Source organism: Saccoglossus kowalevskii, chromosome 21, assembly GCF_978046115.1.
Source record: "Saccoglossus kowalevskii chromosome 21, keSacKowa6.1, whole genome shotgun sequence".
NCBI classification, from domain to species: domain Eukaryota; kingdom Metazoa; phylum Hemichordata; class Enteropneusta; family Harrimaniidae; genus Saccoglossus; species Saccoglossus kowalevskii.
In genome coordinates this window covers 8,175,233-8,198,286 of record NC_140661.1, presented here as the reverse complement: position 1 = coordinate 8,198,286, position 23,054 = coordinate 8,175,233, and the positions used below count along the sequence as shown (strand labels likewise).

At 36.7% G+C, this 23,054-nt stretch overlaps 1 protein-coding gene across 1 annotated transcript in view; it reads right to left on the bottom strand.

Annotated features, from left to right (window-relative positions):
* Positions 1 to 2,966: 2,966 nt before the first annotated feature.
* Positions 2,967 to 23,054, bottom strand: part of LOC100372150 (tropomodulin-1-like) — a 58,435-nt gene continuing 38,347 nt past the window's right edge. The window contains exons 4-10 of the mRNA XM_002731189.4: positions 9,560 to 9,691; positions 8,967 to 9,068; positions 7,990 to 8,120; positions 6,775 to 6,882; positions 6,215 to 6,358; positions 5,413 to 5,557; positions 2,967 to 3,149 (exon numbers count right to left, since the gene is read on the bottom strand). Coding sequence (XP_002731235.1) covers positions 3,103 to 3,149; positions 5,413 to 5,557; positions 6,215 to 6,358; positions 6,775 to 6,882; positions 7,990 to 8,120; positions 8,967 to 9,068; positions 9,560 to 9,691 — 809 coding nt within the window. The 3' untranslated portion in view covers positions 2,967 to 3,102. The remainder of the gene's footprint in view (positions 3,150 to 5,412; positions 5,558 to 6,214; positions 6,359 to 6,774; positions 6,883 to 7,989; positions 8,121 to 8,966; positions 9,069 to 9,559; positions 9,692 to 23,054) is intronic.

Sequence of the window (23,054 nt, the reverse complement as noted above, 5' to 3'; positions counted from 1 at the left end):
GCTACATATTGCTTATATACACAGTTACTTCAGAGAAATTCTAGTAAGCCTAAAAAATTTGTGAAAACTACACACCAGTGCCTTAAGAGTAAAATTGAGTGATTCTACAAACCAGTGCAAGATGGGGTGAGATTAATGTAAAGTATTTTTCATTGCAATAAATTTTTGAGACATAATGATTTAAAGTGATTTATAATGAAATTCCATGGACGACACTGGGACTCATTGTCATATGTATCACAAATAGATCACTGCAACTATTAAAATACATTGTCCTTTTTTCCTGACTTGCCAAATTCCAGAAATTTAACTCTTGCAAAACGAAGCAGTTTACAGAATGTTGTACATTAATTCAGCTCACACCTTGCACAGGCAAACCTATGTATAGTGACCACCCAGCAGTGTTGAACCTGTGTATAGTGACCACCATACAGTGTTGAACCTGTGTATAGTGACCAGCCAATATAGTAAAATCAGTGTACAGCAACTGCTTAAATACAGCCAAACCTGTGTATAGTGACCAGCCAATATAGTAAAATCAGTGTACATCAACTGCTTAAATACAGCCAAACCTGTGTATAGTGACCAGCCAATATAGTAAAATCAGTGTACAGTAACTGCTTAAATACAGCCAAACCTGTGTATACTGACCAGCCAATATAGTAAAATCAGTGTACAGTAACTGCTTAAATACAGCCAAACCTGTGTATACTGACCAGCCAATATAGTAAAATCAGTGTACAGTAACTGCTTAAATACAGCCAAACCTGTGTATACTGACCAGCCAATATAGTAAAATCAGTGTACAGCAACTGCTTAAATACAGCCAAACCTGTGTATACTGACCAGCCAATATAGTAAAATCAGTGTACAGTAACTGCTTAAATACAGCCAAACCTGTGTATACTGACCAGCCAATATAGTAAAATCAGTGTACAGCAACTGCTTAAATACAGCCAAACCTGTGTATAGTGACCAGCCATCATACTGAGAAATAAATAATTTGCTTGTCTGTCTTGATTAAATTGAAAAAGTCTGTGTGAACACACTAAACAAGCAATCATTTGGTCTTTAATTAAACACAGGTACATTTGATCAAATAAGCACCAATAGGGCAGTCACTGGTTACATTAGACAGGTGGCTTTTATACACAGATCAGGTTAACTGCACTGTGACTACCTGAAGGTGGTCGCAAAGGACAGCTGGTCTTTACATAAAGGTGGAAACAGGTTCGACTGTACAATAATATGATGGTAAATTTATACCATATCTACTCTATTACAAGCACCATCTAATAAGGACAATCTCATTTCAATAATGTTATTTACTACATAAACTGTTTTGGTAAGATGTGCGCTTCTAATAGAGAAAATATGATATGGGATATTGCACAACCTTGAATAGCATTGTCCAATAAGCCCAGGATGCACATATCAAGTCCTTCGCATTAAGCAAGTTTTTATTTATACATGTAATTTAAAAAAAAACAATATTTACACAATGGTTGTCGACACCTAGTTTGTCTGGTGCTTGCACTAAATTTACTAATAGATGTTTTTCTGTTCCCTTCTGAATCTCGCCCAATGCATGAAAGATGCACGACCGAACATTTGTCAAAATGCTTTCAAGAATTAAGATGCCTTTAACTTCATCAAACTTTTGTCGTGGAAATTCTAAAATATTTTTGGGATGTTTTGACATAACTATGACCTTTGTTTGTCCGATTTTTACTGGTACATTTCCATCATAACACAGGATCTCACAGGGAATGTAAACTAGTCTATTTTTATAGACATCAACGATGCCTTAGGTACAAGTGCAGTTATTGAACCAATCAGACTGAAAGACAAATGTGCATGGAACCCGACAAGAGTAACGAGTTTAAAAATTTCTTAAAAATACTACATCTATCAATATTTAGCTAAAAAATTGCATGAATAGATATGAAAAGAAGCATACATTCACTCTAGCATAACTTTTCGTCATTATTAAGTAAAATGTAAATTTAATAAAACTAAAACACATCTTGATGCAAAATAATATACAAGGCACACATGCAACTATTATTGGCTACATTAATCAGTAAAAAATGCACCAATACACATGTTGCACCAATCAGAAGGTTTTATGCAAATTAGTATATGTGTATGCAAATCTGTAGACAAAACACATTTGGATCAAAGGAATTTTGTATGCAATTCAGTATATATTTTTACCAAAGGTTGTATGCAATCTTATTGTATATGTACACCAAATGATTGTACTAACCACATATTTATGTGTGCAGCAATTAGATTTGCAGAAAAACCAGTAAATAATGCACCAATCACATGTTGACATGCCAATCAGCACATGTATGCACCAATTACATGTTGACATGCAAATCAGTACATAAATGCACCAATCACGTGCTGACATGCAAATTAGTGTATATATGGCACCAATCACATGTTGACATGCAAATCACAGCACATGTATGCACCAATCACATGTTCACATGCAAATCAGTACATAAATGCACCAATCACGTGCTGACATGCAAATTAGTGTCATATGCACCAATCCCATGTTATATGCAAATCAGTATTTATATGCACCAATCATGTATATGTGACACAATTTTTATAAAAATCATGGTGGCAATGTGTATTTGAAATGATCATTCTTCTGTCTATCATTTTGACACAAGTGTGTGACAATTCCAAAATTTTGATCCTACTTTAGCAGCATATTTTCTTGTGCTATCAGTTTTAGGATTCATTAAAATGTCATAATCAATGTTCGTATAATTGTTCAATATCAGAGTTAGATCCTACCTCTAAATTTATTTAAAATAAAATCTGAGAACGTGTATTTGTGAGGCCATGGTCATATTATTGCAGCAATAACTGTGGCCCAAGGCTACATTAAGCAACAATAATTCTGGCGTGTGGTGAGCAAGCCTATTTCAGACATAATAAAAATATACAGGTAAAATAATAGTTTACTTCAAAATAAAATACAATACAATTTTTGGACGAGTTGCTATGATTGCTGACATTACAGATTACGTATGATCTACGATTTGCAGCAATATCTGTCTTTCCTCAGTTTTTGATTGTTTACTTTTCCCCTTCGTCATCTTCAACTTTACTACGTTGTTTACGAGCTGTTAAGAAAAAAAAAAAACTAACTGTTATGACTTTCAAAATCTTGAAAATTTAAGAAATGAATACTTAAGCACTAATTAATATTAACTAAACAGTTAGGTGGGTAATTGCAGTAAAATATTGACAAGTTTAAAGGGAGGTAGTCGTCACGCCATGTATGCGCAAGATATATGGGTCCCATATAAACAAAGATGGCGACTTTGACTGTTGCGCAGATCAATGAGTACAAACTGAGATGTTTCCAAGCTTTAATTGGGTAATTTCTACATGATTTGAAGGTATCGAAGAGTCAGCAGTGGTAATCAGGGCAAGTCGCGCCTAGATCAAACTTGTGATTTCCATTTGAAGAGCGAATTGGATTGTGGGAAAATCAACGTTTATCAACACAAATGTCGCACATGCACAGCACGAAGACCACTGCGCTTTAAAGTGCCTGTGAAATGGCTGCTGTTTTCACACCTAAAATTATCCATTGATACATTAATATTACTAATTTTTATGTTTCTAAGCATAAATAATTTTTTATTTATAATAAGTGAAATAATGTGTTTTAAACTCAGTCTACGGAAACTTTATTTTTGTGTGTTTTAAAACGAGGCTCCTCATTAGCTTCTCATTTGCATACAGAAATTCCCCTTGTGACGTCAGAAGGGGAAGTCGCTGGGCAGCTTGCATTGCCTATACGTGTAAATAAGGCAAATTTCTTGTGCTGTTTTCTCGTCTTTGACTAAATTGCCACTTATGTACTTGTTCGTCGAGGAAAAATGGACCATAATGAACACATAGTATCAAGTTTGTTGCATGGGGTTGAGTCAGATGCGAAATATGTCCGGTCTGGTGTAGCTATTCACCATGGTCGTCACCGTCACTGGAACACAATTGTACACTGTCGCTGGACTCCGGCATTGGACAAAATCAAATTTGACGCCTGAATCGTCTTGTTATTTAGCAGGTTACTAGACACTATTGATTTATAAATTAGAGAAATAATTTTAAAAAAACGTCAAAACACAGTTACTAAATAAATGACTGTCGCGTTGTAATGGGTGAACGCGTCGAGTCATGAGAGGGACAAGTGCGTGAATGGCAGCGTTTAATTGGATAACAAAAATAATTGAGAGCGACTCACATACAGACAAATTCAGAGTGGATTTAGCGTGATTTTCATGATTATGACATCATATTAAAAAAATACATTGACAGCTCAAGCCCGGATTCTTATTCCGTAAATTATTACGCCGATCAAGCTGCAAGTAAAGGCAACAAAGGTGTGAATTCGACATTCAACACCAATAACCGAACAATTCAGACACTTTTAGCCTGCGAAAATGAAAACAGCCTGAGGGCTGCGTAATTTCCTGTTTGTCCGACGCTTCGTTTTCATGTCATTATCAAAATTACTGCTACCTTTTACATAACACGGGTGGTCTCTATAAAGCGATAATATCAGGATCGCAAAAAAAATCAAATCATTTGAAACACATACTCGACTTCTCTCTCCCTTCTGAAATCCGTCTCGGTGATCATGGGCTGGTCCGGAATCTATTTTTTCGAAAACGTTTTGTATTGTCGGCGTTTCTCGTTAAAACCTAGTTGTTTTGTCATGGACAAGGACAGTTTTTCAAAAAAAAAGAACCTGAGGCGAAGTGGACACTGCATATGACGCTGTTAGGAGGAAGTCCACCCCAACCTTTTCTCGTTATTTTCACGGCTTTCGTTCACCGATTTCGCACCTTCGGATCGATTAGAAACGTGTAAATACTTACACTATGACTATACGCATTACTGCAACCGCCCACAACACAACGTTTAACCATCATAAAAGTTTGTTGTGAAAACAACTTCTAAAAATTTGCTCTCAAAAATAAAATTGAATAGACAAAAGAAACGCCGATTAAAAAATGTATATCGTTTAAAAGTACAGTTGTACGTTGAATGACAGTGATATAAAAGTACGGCCCAGGGGTAGGGCTTCCTCTCATATTTTTGCATTTGGTGGCGCACTTTCGGCGAGAGTCGGAAGTCCGGAAACAGTCGACCGTTTCAGGATAGGTGGGCGTGGCTACAGCACGGAAAATATCTCAAATTTACTTGGATACGAGTAATCATTTTCAGCCAAAAAAATCAATAATTGCCCATTTCAGTGGGGCACAGATCTAAAATGGGAAGCGTGTGGGTGGGCATTGCACAGGCACTTTAAGTGGTTAATTGCAGCAATAATATAGACAAAGACGTGCTTGTTGTGAGTATTGGTACACTTACCAAATTCCAGATTCCTTAAAAGAGCATCATGAGCTCTTGTCCTGGGACCAGCTCTCTCAAACGCAAGACCAAATTTTAGCAATGTTTTATTTTCTTCCAGTGCTTTTGCAATTTCCATTTCCACTTTGTTGCCAAGAACTCCTCTCTGAAATTACAACATACATTCATTTATGGTACACAGCTCAAAGCATTATATTCACGATCAACCAAGAATTGGACTTTTGTCTTTACTTTTCTTGAATGTATAAACTACTGTAGATGCATTAATTATTCACTGGTTTTTAATTTCACTATTTTCATTGATGTAAAATCCTCTAAATTAATCTATGTGAACATGTAAAATAACAATAAAACTCACTGTTTCTTTGACAAATTTGTGGAATTAAAACACAGTGAATATGCTCAAAACATTAAAATAATGAAATTAAATGTAAGTGAAAAAAAAATTGTTTTTACAGTAGGATCAGAGCTCAAATCCTACCAGAAGATGAACACCAACACATATCATCATTCATTTATTTATTTCATGTGTCTTGGAGGATGGGAAAATGAAATAATTATGATAGGAACATAGTCAGACAACTCTAGTCTCTAGAGGCCCACTTTTTAGCAAGTCCTTATTAATTAATCTCTTAATAGCACATATTTGGTGGGAATTACTTCACTCCAAGAATAATTCTTAAAATGTTTATACCAGTCTTCAGCCACTGTCTTGACAGTTGTTCTCACTGAATATGAGAAGGAGATTCCTGAAAAAGTGTAAAACTATTAGCTACCTTATACAGATCTGCTTCAAACTCACCTGATTGGCTATCCTAAGCTCAAGAAGTGAGGTATTTGTAGCCACAGATTCCATAATAGCTATGATTGATTTTCCACTGATAAAATTTGATTCCAAATTTAAAATTTTCAAACTTTTGTTTTCTGATAGTGCTTCAGCAATTTTCTGTAAAAAAATACCATGGAATATTAATTTTTACTAAAATTGAAATTAAAAGACAGGAAGAAGTCCCATTTGTCTGAGACCTCAGTCATTCAAAATACAAACATGTGCGACTTTGGAATGATTGTACCCAGCATTGTATAAGGGCAAGATGGACATTTGCATCAAACGACGACAGCTGTATTTGTGTTAGGGTAAATTATTTTTTCAGCATTTTTGCAAATCCTTCCCAGAAAAATACAATTTTTAACACTAAATGATTAACTGCTGAATTAAATAGAAACATTTATACTTGGCATATTACACGTTTTTAAAATGACATATTCTTAACTGTGCATTGACTAGTGAGGAAGTGTTCTCTTGCTCAACTAAAAATTTACGTAAATTACATAAACTATTGTAAAAATAATGCAACTTACCAATGCTACAGCATCAGTTAATCTGGTATTGGACAAACTTAGTTTAACTAAGTTAGTATTCTGCTTCAAACCCTCAGCTAAGTCTGTCAGAGTTGGAATAGCAATATTCTGTAATCAAGAAAAAATCATATTAGAACACAACACTGTCTTCCAGATTTCATACAGGTTTGGTGGCTACTGATAAACCATGGCTAAAATCAATCTCTTTCTGGTCCTATAATAATTCACATGTCGTTAATGTTTTTCATTCAGTGTTTTCTTATATGTGTTATGTGTCTGTAAATACACTTGATACCACACCAAGCAAATGGTTTACTGCTTGATAACGAAATTGTGAAATAATATTTTCAAATGCACTAATGTGGGGCAGTAAAATCATGACTAGGGATGAATAGATTTTGCGATTGAACAGGTCCTCGAAATTATGAACATACAAACAATACATATCAGTATAACACAATAAAATTATGATTCGTCTGGTTATACAATTCAGAAATTTTCACTGCTAAGAATTTTGGGGATTTTATAACATTGGTAAAGACAAAATTTCATGAAAGTTACAGACTGTTGTAGGAACCCAGTAAAGTTTTCATGGTTTTCACTGACTAGCAAAATTCATCAAAATTTGCTTCTTACCAAATTGAAGTGGTTTACGTTATATTACCCATAAACCATCGATCACACTGTGACGTTTTTGTTAACATTTTTGCCAACCAGCATGCAAATAACTGATAACAAGCGTCACTCTGATTCACACTAGGTTGCGATCCGCACTGACACTGTTCCCCATATATTGTTTAGCCATATATACAGTAACAAATACGTGCTTGTTTAATATCCACAGCATTGAATGTTGTTATTTTATCTTCTACCACTCGCATTACCTCCTCATCAGTGTCTTTGGTGAGTGATTTTCGCAAAATGTTGTCTTCATAAATGCCATAAAATCGCCAAATCGTGAAAATTCTCAGATGCTACTGTAAAATACTTCATTTTTGCTATTTTCGCTGAAGGATAATTCAGTGAAAATAAAATCCAGAGATTATAAATTTTTTCCTATATTTTACATTCAATTCATCAGTGAAAATAAACCCCATACAAAACACCAAAAAAGTCTGCAGTGAAAATTAATTTCAGAACTACATGCAACAATACTAATGCATTTTTCATAAAAATGTTATAAAACCACCTCATCTTTTTCTAGAGCAGTCTCACCTTTATGTTATTAAGATTTAAATCTTTCAACTCAGGATCATTATCTTTTACTTGTTTTACACCTTTTTCTACATCTGTATCATTTGGTGGCTCTTGTGGAAGAAGTTTTGGAACGGCATACTTAGCAACACCTAGAAACAAGAAAAACATGTAAAAAAAGTCACAAAAATATGTTTCACTGAAATTTGTAAAATATGTTATCCAACCAATGTTTGCATCATTGTTTCATTTTTGTGAAGTAGTAACTGTTTATCCTTTGAACGCCAACAAACCCGTTTCTTCATCATCAATATTTATTTCAGTACCAGTTGAATCCAACCCGCCAATCAGTGCAGTGTGCAGCTACACCATCAAACACGTTCAAATTTTATTCAAAATTTATAAACATTTATTAAGATGAAAGGAATGAGTTGATTGTGTCGATAGTGGATAGTAAGTATGTCCACTTGGTCAAACATAAGCAATGAAATTATTGAAAAACAAGCAGCCTCTCAGCCCCGCTGTTAGCAACGCACACTTTAATTAGAGAATTGAAGATATCACAAAATGAACAAATCTGAGATCACCCCACATGAGGTACCTATATGTATACTAGTAATATCAAAGTAATCGTCATTGTGGTTTTCAACAAGGAATCGAAATTAGAGAATTAAAGATATCATCACAAAATTGGTCTACATGAGGTACCTATATGTATACTAGTAATATCAAAGTAATCGTCATTGTGGTTTTCAACAAGGAATCGAAAATATCACTTTTTACCAAAAATATTCATCAAAATTAGAAAATTGAAGATATCATCACAAAATTGGTCTACATGAGGTACCTATATGTATAATAAAGTAATCGGTCATGTGGTTTTCAACAAGAAGTCAAAAGTCAAATTGTCAATAATTGCCACTAGAGAAGATTTGCCGATACAAGTAGAAGATTCATTGCTGTAAAAAAATAAAAATAAAATAAAATACTTTACATACCATGGAACTTTCCAGATTCTTCATCAATGTCGCTCACTTTCTTATCAACAATGGACGCTTGATACTGGACCTGATTCAACATACTGTGTAGGCCAAGTACGGCTAAAAAAAAGAAAACATTTATTTAATCGTGCATTTAAGTATTTTCAGCTTAGCTAGTTGTTACTGGTATCAACAACCTTATATATTGTAATCAGCTTTATCATAACTAACCACATAATACCTATCAAGACTAATTTATACCAATCAACCTGGCTCATTATCACTGACATTTATTAATGCAATTTACTATACCAACTAGTCAAATATATTTATTATGGGTAAATAAATATATATTATTATATCATAAACTAACCACATATTACCTATGATGACTAGTTTATACCAACAGATCTGAATGATTATCATTAACAATAATGTACCATGAACTAACCAGGTGATACTTATGACTAGTTCACATCAACAAACCAGGTCTGTATTAACACAATCAACTGTCCTATGAACCAACCAGTCAATATCTATTATGACTAACATGTATTACTTTTATTAAAATGATAAATATTTTAATTACATGCAAATCAAACATTACTAACCTGCTAATTCTACTAATTCATCTTCTGTAGCAGTTGTTAAGGCATCCTCCCATTCTTCACTCAGTATAATTTCTTCTTCTCCATCGTCATTGATGATTGGTTTTGCATCTTCCTTTGCCTGCCATACTTTGCCTATCAATAAAAGAAGTACAATTTTAGGAAGTTATAAAAAGTCTTAGAGACTTAAAGATATAATATATTTTCAATCAATCTTTGTTGAAAGACATTTCTCACTGGTTTGGATAAATTGTGGGCTACAAAATGGTTAGCTTTCATTTGCACCTTGATGAAATCTAGGCCATAGTTGAAAGAATTCCTAGTAAAACACTGATATAATCTTGAATAAAATCATGGCTATATAGAGATGAAATCTTGACTATATAGAGATGAAATCTTGACTATACAGTGATGAAATCTTGGCTATACAGAGACGAAATCTTGGCTATACAGAGACGAAATCTTGGCTATACAGTGACGAAATCTTGGCTATACAGTGACGAAATCTTGGCTATACAGTGACGAAATCTTGGCTATACAGTGACGAAATCTTGGCTATACAGCGACGAAATCTTGGCTATACAGCGACGAAGTCTTGGCTATACAGCGACGAAATCTTGGCTATACAGTGACGAAATCTTAGCTATAAAGTGACGAAATCTTGGAACTTCTCAAGCCTCAAATCTTCGATATAACTCCAAAATTTTGAGCTATATATCTGCAATAAGGGAATCTACCAAGATGTACAGTATTTAGAGTTCAATATTTTGACATAATTTCTACAATAAAGCATAAAACAGTACCAGTTTGACAAATCAAAACATTCAACGTATACAAAACAGACATGTGCACATATATACACAAATCACTAACCATTAGCACAATATGACACTACCGTAAATATGATTATATCGGTATCACTATATTCTATATACTTAACATTCCATATAGTACAACATAAGGTCTGTAACATATGATTAGAATACATATGTTGGAAGTTAACAGGTGTTGAATTGCATCACATGTTATGTGTGACAGGGTGTGTTTTATTTGTATTACTGGGTAAAATATATCGGAATGAGTGAGTGAGCTACAAATGTGTGAGCATTAAAGCCTTTAGTAGTGAGTGAGGAATTAGTGAGCAACAAGTTAGTTTGCAATAACTGACTAGGAAATGAATGAATGAATGAATGAATGAGTGTGGAGCAGGCGAGGGAAAAATAAAGAGGGAGCGAGCAAGGGACAAAGGTCCAGGGATCGAGCAAGGGATAAAGGAGGAGGGAGCGAGCAAGGGACAAACAAGGAGTGAGCGAGCAAGGGACAAACAAGGAGTGAGCGAGCAAGGGACAAACAAGGAGTGAGCGAGCAAGGGACAAACAAGGAGTGAGCGAGCAAGGGACAAACAAGGAGTGAGTGAGCAAGGGACAAACAAGGAGTGAGTGAGCAAGGGACAAACAGGGAGTGTGCGTGTGATAAAAAAAAATGGGGAGATAGTGAGCTACAAGTGGGAAGATAGTGAGCTACAAGTGGGAAGATAGTGAGCTACAAGTGGGAAGATAGTGAGCTACAAGTGGGAAGATAGTGAGCTACAAGTGAAGAGATAGCGAGCTACAAGTGAAGAGATAGCGAGCTACAAGTGAAGAGATAGCGAGCTACAAGTGAAGAGATAGCGAGCTACAAGTGAAGAGATAGCGAGCTACAAGTTTGAAGATAGCGAGCTACAAGTTTGAAGATAGCGAGCTACAAGTGAAGAGATAGTGAGCTACAAGTGAGGGAGATAGCGAGCTACAAATGGGGAGATAGCGAGCTACAAATGGGGAGATAGGGAGCTACAAATGGGGAGATAGTGAGCTACAGTTGGGGGAGATAGTGAGCTACAAGTGGGGGAGATAATGAGCTACAAAGGAGGAAGACAGTGAGCTACAAAGGAGGAAGACAGTGAGCTACAAAGGTGGAAGACAGTGAGCTACAAAGGAGGAAGACAGTGAGCTACAAAAGAAGGAGATAGTGAGCTACAAAAGAGAGAGATAGTGAGCTACAAAAGAGAGAGATAGTGAGCTACAAGTGGGGGAGATAGTGAGCTACAAAAGAGGGAGACAACAAGCTACAAGTGGGGAGATAGTGAGCTACAAGTGGGGAGATAGTGAGCTACAAGTGGGGAGATAGTGAGCTACAAGTGGGAAGATAGTGAGCTACAAGTGGGAAGATAGTGAGCTACAAATGGGGAGATAGTGAGCTACAAATGGGGAGATAGTGAGCTACAGTTGGGGGAGATAGTGAGCTACAGTTGGGGGAGATAGTGAGCTACAAGTGGGGGAGATAGTGAGCTACAAGTGGGGGAGATAGTGAGCTACAAAGGAGGAAGACAGTGAGCTACAAAGGAGGAAGACAGTGAGCTACAAAGGAGGAAGACAGTGAGCTACAAAGGAGGAAGACAGTGAGCTACAAAGGTGGAAGACAGTGAGCTACAAAGGAGGAAGACAGTGAGCTACAAAAGAAGGAGATAGTGAGCTACAAAAGAGAGAGATAGTGAGCTACAAAAGAGAGAGATAGTGAGCTACAAAAGAGAGAGATAGTGAGCTACAAAAGAGGGAGACAACAAGCTACAAGTGGGGGGATAGTGAGCTACAAGTGGGGAGATAGTGAGCTACAAGTGGGGAGATAGTGAGCTACAAGTGGGGAGATAGTGAGCTACAAGTGGGGAGATAGTGAGCTACAAGTGGGGAGATAGTGAGCTACAAGTGGGGAGATAGTGAGCTACAAGTGGGGAGATAGCGAGCTACAAGTGGAGAGATAGCGAGCTACAAGTGGAGAGATAGCGAGCTACAAGTGGAGAGATAGCGAGCTACAAGTGGGAAGATAGCGAGCTACAAGTGGGGAGATAGCGAGCTACAAGTGGGGAGATAGCGAGCTACAAGTGGGGAGATAGCGAGCTACAAGTGGGAAGATAGCGAGCTACAAGTGAGGGAGATAGCGAGCTACAAGTGAGGGAGATAGCGAGCTACAAGTGAGGGAGATAGCGAGCTACAAGTGAGGGAGATAGCGAGCTACAAGTGGGGAGATAGTGAGCTACAGTTGGGGGAGATAGTGAGCTACAAGTGGGGGAGATAATGAGCTACAAAGGAGGAAGACAGTGAGCTACAAAGGAGGAAGACAGTGAGCTACAAAGGAGGAAGACAGTGAGCTACAAAGGTGGAAGACAGTGAGCTACAAAAGAAGGAGATAGTGAGCTACAAAAGAGAGAGATAGTGAGCTACAAGTGGGGGAGATAGTGAGCTACAAGTGGGGGAGATAGTGAGCTACAAGTGGGGGAGATAGTGAGCTACAAAAGAGGGAGACAAGCTACAAGTGGGGAGATAGTGAGCTACAAGTGGGGAGATAGTGAGCTACAAGTGGGGAGATAGCGAGCTACAAGTGGAGAGATAGCGAGCTACAAGTGGAGAGATAGCGAGCTACAAGTGGGAAGATAGCGAGCTACAAGTGGGAAGATAGCGAGCTACAAGTGGGAAGATAGCGAGCTACAAGTGGGGAGATAGCGAGCTACAAGTGGGGAGATAGCGAGCTACAAGTGGGGAGATAGCGAGCTACAAGTGGGGAGATAGCGAGCTACAAGTGGGGAGATAGCGAGCTACAAGTGGGGAGATAGCGAGCTACAAGTGGGGAGATAGCGAGCTACAAGTGGGGAGATAGCGAGCTACAAGTGGGGAGATAGCGAGCTACAAGTGGGGAGATAGCGAGCTACAAGTGGGGAGATAGCGAGCTACAAGTGAAGAGATAGCGAGCTACAAGTGAGGGAGATAGCGAGCCACAAGTGAGGGAGATAGTGAGCTACAAGTGGGAGGAGATAGTGAGCTACAAGTGGGAGGAGATAGTGAGCTACAAGTGGGAGGAGATAGTGAGCTACAAGTGGGAGGAGATAGTGAGCTACAAGTGGGAGGAGATAGTGAGCTACAAGTGGGAGGAGATAGTGAGCTACAAGTGGGAGGAGATAGTGAGCTACAAATGGGGAGATAGTGAGCTACAAATGGGGAGATAGTGAGCTACAAGTGGGGGAGATAATGAGCTACAAAGGAGGAAGACAGTGAGCTACAAAGGAGGAAGACAGTGAGCTACAAAGGAGGAAGACAGTGAGCTACAAAGGAGGAAGACAGTGAGCTACAAAGGAGGAAGACAGTGAGCTACAAAGGAGGAAGACAGTGAGCTACAAAAGAAGGAGATAGTGAGCTACAAAAGAGAGAGATAGTGAGCTACAAGTGGGGGAGATAGTGAGCTACAAAAGAGGGAGACAACAAGCTACAAGTGGGGAGACAGTGAGCTACAAGTGGGGAGACAGTGAGCTACAAGTGGGGAGACAGTGAGCTACAAGTGGGGAGACAGTGAGCTACAAGTGGGGAGACAGTGAGCTACAAGTGGGGAGACAGTGAGCTACAAGTGGGGAGACAGTGAGCTACAAGTGGGGAGACAGTGAGCTACAAGTGGGGAGATAGCGAGCTACAAGTGGGGAGATAGCGAGCTACAAGTGGGGAGATAGCGAGCTACAAGTGGGGAGATAGCGAGCTACAAGTGGGGAGATAGCGAGCTACAAGTGGGGAGATAGCGAGCTACAAGTGGGGAGATAGCGAGCTACAAGTGGGGAGATAGCGAGCTACAAGTGGGGAGATAGCGAGCTACAAGTGGGGAGATAGCGAGCTACAAGTGGGGAGATAGCGAGCTACAAGTGGGGAGATAGCGAGCTACAAGTGGGGAGATAGCGAGCTACAAGTGGGGAGATAGCGAGCTACAAGTGGGGAGATAGCGAGCTACAAGTGGGGAGATAGCGAGCTACAAGTGGGGAGATAGCGAGCTACAAGTGGGGAGATAGCGAGCTACAAGTGGGGAGATAGCGAGCTACAAGTGGGGAGATAGCGAGCTACAAGTGGGGAGATAGCGAGCTACAAGTGGGGAGATAGCGAGCTACAAGTGGGGAGATAGCGAGCTACAAGTGGGGAGATAGCGAGCTACAAGTGGGGAGATAGCGAGCTACAAGTGGGGAGATAGCGAGCTACAAGTGGGGAGATAGCGAGCTACAAGTGGGGAGATAGCGAGCTACAAGTGGGGAGATAGCGAGCTACAAGTGGGGAGATAGCGAGCTACAAGTGGGGAGATAGCGAGCTACAAGTGGGGAGATAGCGAGCTACAAGTGGGGAGATAGCGAGCTACAAGTGGGGAGATAGCGAGCTACAAGTGGGGAGATAGCGAGCTACAAGTGGGGAGATAGCGAGCTACAAGTGGGGAGATAGCGAGCTACAAGTGGGGAGATAGCGGGCTACAAGTGGGGAGATAGCGAGCTACAAGTGGGGAGATAGCGAGCCACAAGGCAGCGACAGGCTAAAAGTAAGAAGAGAGATAGCTACAAGCAACGAGTAAGTGACAGTGAGTCATATGAGGGAGTTTATTAAATGAGTACGAACTATGATTTCGCAAGCTGTGCAAACTTGAATTTTTGGGAATCATCAAAAATATGTTTGAGACAGGTTCTGCAAGTGGGATGTGGGTGAGCTACAAGTAGGGTGTGGGTGAGCTACAAGTGGGATGTGGGTGAGCTACAAGTGGGGTGTGGGTGAGCTACAAGTGGGGTGTGGGTGAGCTACAAGTGGGCGATAGGTTGAAAGTAAGGAGAGAGTTTGCGACAAGTCACAAGTAACTGACAGCGAGTCATAACGAGGGAGTTCATTGAATGACTACAGACAATAATTGCAAGCTGTGTGAATGAATAAATAAATAAACTGATTTTTGGGAATCATCCAAAATATGTTTGAGACAGTGTTATATGATGAAGATCTCACTGGAAGAAACTTTTGATTTTATGATTGTTTTGAAAATCACAAAATGCAATAAAAAAAAAAGAGAACAATTTGTAAATAAGCAAAAACACCATCAGAAATGATCCAAGATGAACACTAATAATCTCCTTTATACTCAATAATTTGCATTAGAATTTCCAGAAAATTAATTTATCTCGCCATTTGATGATCATTTTGCACTTCAAGCAACATCTTCTACACACATCACACCACCTGACCATCATTGTATTAATCTTTGGTTTGAGACAACAATATTCATGGTTTGTAACACACTGTACTAAATTCACATCTTGTTTTTTTGTAAAGACTACAGCCATGTGAATGAGTAAACAACAAAGCTGATTCAACATGTCTAATACTGTAACCCGCTTTAATTTTGCAAGACTAATTTTCACAGGTCAGCGAAAATCTTGAAATTTTGTAGCCATGAAAATTCCTCTGTGGTTCTATGACACAATGCGTCAGCGACTTTTATGAAATGTTGTCTCTGTGAATGCCATACAATCATTAAAACTGATAGCAGCAGAATTTAAATGGTTTACAGTATTTATCACTGCTATTATTTTTAATACAACTGATAATTTTATGGTAGTCAAAAGAACTAGTTGTGGAATGTGAACCTTGAAAATATAAAATACATGCCATATACTGAATGAAACAAAACAAAACGACATGACAGTTTTTGAACTGAATGAAGCGAATTTGCATGCAACCTCAGGGTCAATCTATTAGAAACATGCACCATATGTTACCATATTAATAAATCAGGATTATAACAAAAAAAATATTCAACTGTTTAAGTTTTACAAGACTTCATGAATTTTCATGACTAAGACAAAATTGCAAAATTTTGTAGCTTTGAAAACTGTAAACTAAATAATTTTTGCTACTAGTAATTTTTGCAATTTTTATTTTGCGTTTACATTCACAAGAGCACTATTTTGCTAAAGTCACTGTGACTCTGTCTTTAAGAACCCAGTGAAATATTTAACCCTAAAAAATGCAAATTTTCATTGACTAACAAAATTCATGATTGTTTTTGTCATTTGGTACATTATTGTTACAGGGAGTGCGCGCACAAGATCACAGTCACAGTCGTGAAATTCATTCTTGTGAACCTCTCTGAAATCAGCAAATCGCAGACACTCCAGCAGCACAAACACAATGACATAAACTAGCATTACCGGTTGCACAAGAAGTCAAAACAATTACAATATGCAATGAAAACATTAAAATACTAAATCCTGTCACATATTTACACTGAAACATTGTTCATACAGACAGGATATGATCCAATATTTTTATCTCCATGTGACCTGAACTACTTAATTTTATAACTATGCAAATTATAGATAGACTATTTTAAAACATGATTAATTACTGTTTTTATAGCTGGTGTGCACGTATTTTGCATTATCCTGACATTGCATGCATACATGCAATTAAGTCTGAGTAGTCAAACAGAAATCATTTGGCAAAAGTAGGACATTCAATGATAGTGCTAATTACATGTACATTTCATAATGGTATTTGTAAAGTTATTTTGTAATTTTGTATCTACATTTATCCAGCCATTTTGTTGATTATGAAGGAATATCCAAGCCCCAATTGATGTCCAAGCAACACGTATTTGTGAACTTTCTAAGTAGTATTGTGATAGAAAGTTTTAAAGTTGTCAGTTATCAGATGTCGTATATATTTTAATAGCCTTTGACATATAAAATATTATATGCCATCTACCAAATGCAACAATTTTACCAGAATATTTTACAAATAGGTGAAAACCATTGCACATTTTCATAGGTGTGGTTGTGATTGAATTTTCAGTATCTCAGGTCATCGAGTCCATTGACTTGAAAGCACATGTTGCCCTCAAAATGCGATGTGATGCATTTCCAGTATGAGAGGTTTACATGAACACTCACCATTTACGTTTTCTTGCCTTTAGGCCCCTTCCTTGAAATTCATTTGACAATTTTTAACATCTGTTGCAAATGCAATATTTTGCACTTTCCCTAGGTCAGAAGAGCTTTCAACAGAATTTTAGGTTGTCCAGATAATAAAGAAATAAATTAGAAAGGTTCTGGCACACATATTTTGTGAACGCCATAACTACCGATTTTGGTTAAAGGCTTGTTTTACCATGAACACATGTTAGTGACTTTCAAATAAATTAACAGACAACTTCAAAAAAGAAAATTATAATTGTTTTCTTCATCCAGAAATTCATTTCACAAACCTCATTAGCTGATAATGGATATTTTCATTGCCAAATATGTAGAAATATGAATGATAAATAGGTTATTACTTAAAAAATTCTCATCATGTGAATTAGAGCAATCTTGGTACAAGTCATAATCACATAATACTAAAATCTCAATTAAATGTAGAAAATAAGAAGAATAAATTCTGTGTGGTGAAGTATATATTTTTATTGCAGTACAGTATAGAATGTAATATATTACAAAATTTAGTGTCAAATAGAATCTACTTATGCAATATATAAGAATAACACAAGTCAAATGGTATTCTTACTATAAAACATGGGCCACACAATGGCCATTCAGAATCTCTATGTTCAATAATGAACAACTACCATTGATATGCAAGTACATAAATGCTGCTATGTTAGGGGAATGTATGAGTGTAGTATGTAATCCTTGCCATTGATATGCAAGTACATAAATGCTGCTATGTTAGGGGAATGTATGAGTGTAGTATGTAATCCTTGCCATTGATATGCAAGTACATACATGCTGCTATGTTAGGGGAATGTATGGGTGTAGTATGTAATCCTTACCATTGATATGTAAGTACATACATGCTGCTATGTTAGGGGAATGTACGAGTGTAGTATGTAATCCTTACCATTGATATGTAAATACATAAATACTGCTATGTTAGGGGAATGTATGAGTGTAGTATGTAATCCTTACCATTGATATGTAAGTACATACATGCTGCTATGTTAGGGGAATGTATGAGCGTAGTATGTAATCCTTACCATTGATATGTAAGTACATAAATACTGCTATGTTAGGGGAATGTATGAGTGTAGTATGTAATCCTTACCATTGATATGCAAGTACATAAATGCTGCTATGTTAGGGGAATGTATGAGTGTAGTATGTAATCCTTACCATTGATATGTAAGTACATACATGCTGCTATGTTAGGGGAATGTATGAGTGTAGTATGTAATCCTTGCCATTGATATGCAAGTACATAAATGCTGCTATGTTAGGGGAATGTATGAGTGTAGTATGTAATCCTTACCATTGATATGTAAGTACATACATGCTGCTATGTTAGGGGAATGTATGAGTGTAGTATGTAATCCTTACCATTGATATGTAAGTACATACATGCTGCTATGTTAGGGGAATGTATGAGTGTAGTATGTAATCCTTGCCATAGATATGTAAGTACATACATGCTGCTATGTTAGGGGAATGTACGAGTGTAGTATGTAATCCTTACCATTGATATGTAAGTACATAAATACTGCTATGTTAGGGGAATGTATGAGTGTAGTATGTAATCCTTACCATTGATATGTAAGTACATACATGCTGCTATGTTAGGGGAATGTATGAGTGTAGTATGTAATCCTTACCATTGATATACAAGTACATAAATGCTGCTATGTTAGGGGAATGTATGAATGTAGTATATAATCCTTACCATTGATATATAAGTACATACATACTGCTATGTTAGGGGAATGTATGAGTGTAGTATGTAATCCTTACCATTGATATGCAAGTACATACATGCTGCTATGTTAGGGGAATGTATGAATGTAGTATATAATCCTTACCATTGATATATAAGTACATACATACTGCTATGTTAGGGGAATGTATGAGTGTAGTATGTAATCCTTACCATTGATATGTAAGTACATACATGCTGCTATGTTAGGGGAATGTATGAGTGTAGTATGTAATCCTTACCATTGATATGCAAGTACATAAATGCTGCTATGTTAGGGGAATGTATGAGTGTAGTATGTAATCCTTACCATTGATATGTAAGTACATACATGCTGCTATGTTAGGGGAATGTATGAGTGTAGTATGTAATCCTTGCCATTGATATGCAAGTACATAAATGCTGCTATGTTAGGGGAATGTATGAGTGTAGTATGTAATCCTTACCATTGATATGTAAGTACATACATGCTGCTATGTTAGGGGAATGTATGAGTGTAGTATGTAATCCTTACCATTGATATGTAAGTACATACATGCTGCTATGTTAGGGGAATGTATGAGTGTAGTATGTAATCCTTGCCATAGATATGTAAGTACATACATGCTGCTATGTTAGGGGAATGTACGAGTGTAGTATGTAATCCTTACCATTGATATGTAAGTACATAAATACTGCTATGTTAGGGGAATGTATGAGTGTAGTATGTAATCCTTACCATTGATATGTAAGTACATACATGCTGCTATGTTAGGGGAATGTATGAGTGTAGTATGTAATCCTTACCATTGATATGTAAGTACATACATGCTGCTATGTTAGGGGAATGTATGAGTGTAGTATGTAATCCTTACCATTGATATGTAAGTACATAAATAGTGCTATGTTAGGGGAATGTATGAGTGTAGTATGTAATCCTTACCATTGATATGCAAGTATATACATGCTGCTATGTTAGGGGAAAGTATGAGTGTAGTATGTAATCCTTGCCATTGATATGCAAGTACATAAATACTGCTATGTTAGGGGAATGTATGAGTGTAGTATGTAATCCTTGCCATTGATATGCAAGTACATAAATACTGCTATGTTAGGGGAATGTACGAGTGTAGTATGTAATCCTTACCATTGATATGTAAGTACATAAATAGTGCTATGTTAGGGGAATGTATGAGTGTAGTATGTAATCCTTACCATTGATATGCAAGTACATACATGCTGCTATGTGAGGGGAATGTATGAGTGTAGTATGTAATCCTTGCCATTGATATGTAAGTACATAAATACTGCTATGTTAGGGGAATGTACGAGTGTAGTATGTAATCCTTACCATTGATATATAAGTACATAAATGCTGCTATGTTAGGGGAATGTATGAATGTAGTATATAATCCTTACCATTGATATATAAGTACATACATACTGCTATGTTAGGGGAATGTATGAGTGTAGTATGTAATCCTTACCATTGATATGCAAGTACATACATACTGCTATGTTAGGGGAATGTATGAATGTAGTATATAATCCTTACCATTGATATATAAGTACATACATACTGCTATGTTAGGGGAATGTATGAGTGTAGTATGTAATCCTTACCATTGATATGTAAGTACATACATGCTGCTATGTTAGGGGAATGTATGAGTGTAGTATGTAATCCTTACCATTGATATGCAAGTACATACATGCTGCTATGTGAGGGGAATGTATGAGTGTAGTATGTAATCCTTGCCATTGATATATAAGTACATAAATACTGCTATGTTAGGGGAATGTATGAGTGTAGTATGTAATCCTTACCATTGATATATAAGTACATAAATGCTGCTATGTTAGGGGAATGTATGAATGTAGTATATAATCCTTACCATTGATATATAAGTACATACATACTGCTATGTTAGGGGAATGTATGAGTGTAGTATGTAATCCTTACCATTGATATGCAAGTACATACATGCTGCTATGTTAGGGGAATGTATGAATGTAGTATATAATCCTTACCATTGATATATAAGTACATACATACTGCTATGTTAGGGGAATGTATGAGTGTAGTATGTAATCCTTACCATTGATATGCAAGTACATACATACTGCTATGTTAGGGGAATGTATGAGTGTAGTATGTAATCCTTACCATTGATATGTAAGTACATAAATGCTGCTATGTTAGGGGAATGTATGAGCGTAGTATGTAATCCTTACCATTGATATGTAAGTACATAAATGCTGCTATGTTAGGGGAATGTATGAGCGTAGTATGTAATCCTTACCATTGATATGCAAGTACATAAATGCTGCTATGTTAGGATAAACAAAACTTGACATCATTATTATTATTCACAAATAAACAAAACAGAATTTCAAACTGTGTTGCCATTACATTAATTTCACTGATTATTAGACTATTTCTTTTCTTTTAAGGAAAAGTACACTGGTTTTCACAATAAATATGAATAAAGCATCATCACTGCAAGAGTGTTGATCAAGTGAAAACCATCTTTGTGTACACTGATGTTAAAACATTTAGCTTGATATTTAGTAGTATTTAAATTGCAATAGCAACACTGTTCATTAAAATAATGGTAAACTAAATATGACAATACAAACATAGGAAACGTCTTTCTAGACTAGAATTGAAAAAGTAAAAGTCAGGAAGATTAGAAGAGATACAACATTGATCAGTCACATTTACAATATTTCCCCAAAGAGTGAATCAATTGGTCAATAAAGTGGACAGTAACACACACTTAAATACAAACAAACACAAAATAATATTGAATGCTGTAAAAGTATTAATTCACTAGTAATTAATTTCATGATTCCGTTTTCATTTAATTTTGCAGTGAAACAATCAGTTTGTTTATAATCTCATTTAATTCAGCAGATTTTGCTATCAGCGATCAGAGCAAAATTAAAGCCCAGTGAATAATTAACAAGTTTACAGCATTATTTTCCACATAAACCTACTTGCCCAATGTGTGTTGATAACAAATCAGACAAAAGATTCCAAGTATAGTAAACATGTGTTTACTCAAAGCTATATGTAATTCTTCCAGTAAGTTCATTTCCCTAATATTCAGGTGGCAACATAATCAATATAACAATGACATATCAATACTAGATAAAAATATTAAAGTAAGTTGACAGGCAGTGATAAACCATGTATATACCTAAGTATAGTTACAGAAAATGTCAAGCTGATCTATTACATTCAAGGTACATTCCCACATTGTATGATCTCAAGAAAACCTATTACAGTCTATTGTAAGAATAAGGACTTTGGATTTTGTTCAATTCATATGAAATCTTATCAAACGAAAGAAAATAATGTCCAGTGCAAATATAGCTTCAATTTTCCAATATTTCAGGATATGTTGCCATACCAACTGATTTTATCATTTTGTCATGGTGATCAAAATCACAGTGGTAGGTGTCCTGCATATAATACAAAGGAGGAATGCATTTATAGTCATTGCAGTAACTCTGACAGGATTGCTCTGAAGACTCTTTCAACTTGTTACATGTTTAATTCCTACTTTGTAAATAACTAATGATAACAAAGAAATCATTAGGATATTGATATCAAATTTCATTAGTTCATAACATTGAATACATTTGCCAAAACCACACACTTGTACCTAGTGTTTTGTGTAATCTGAATGCAAACACTAGTCCATTAATGACATATTGTTTTTTTGAATCTATTTTGCTCTTTCTTGCTCCATGATTAAACTGAGAGCTGTAATCTGAGTTTCCGCAAAGACTATTAAAAAATCTCCAGTGTTTTCTGACAATAAAAAGATAGATGTACATGAAATATTGCTATTCTCAAGGACAGAGCTACATCACAGAACGTTCCATATTATTAAAACAGGCACCACTGTACCATGTATTTCTATGGGCTCTGTGTGAGCTGCTGTGGGAAAGAG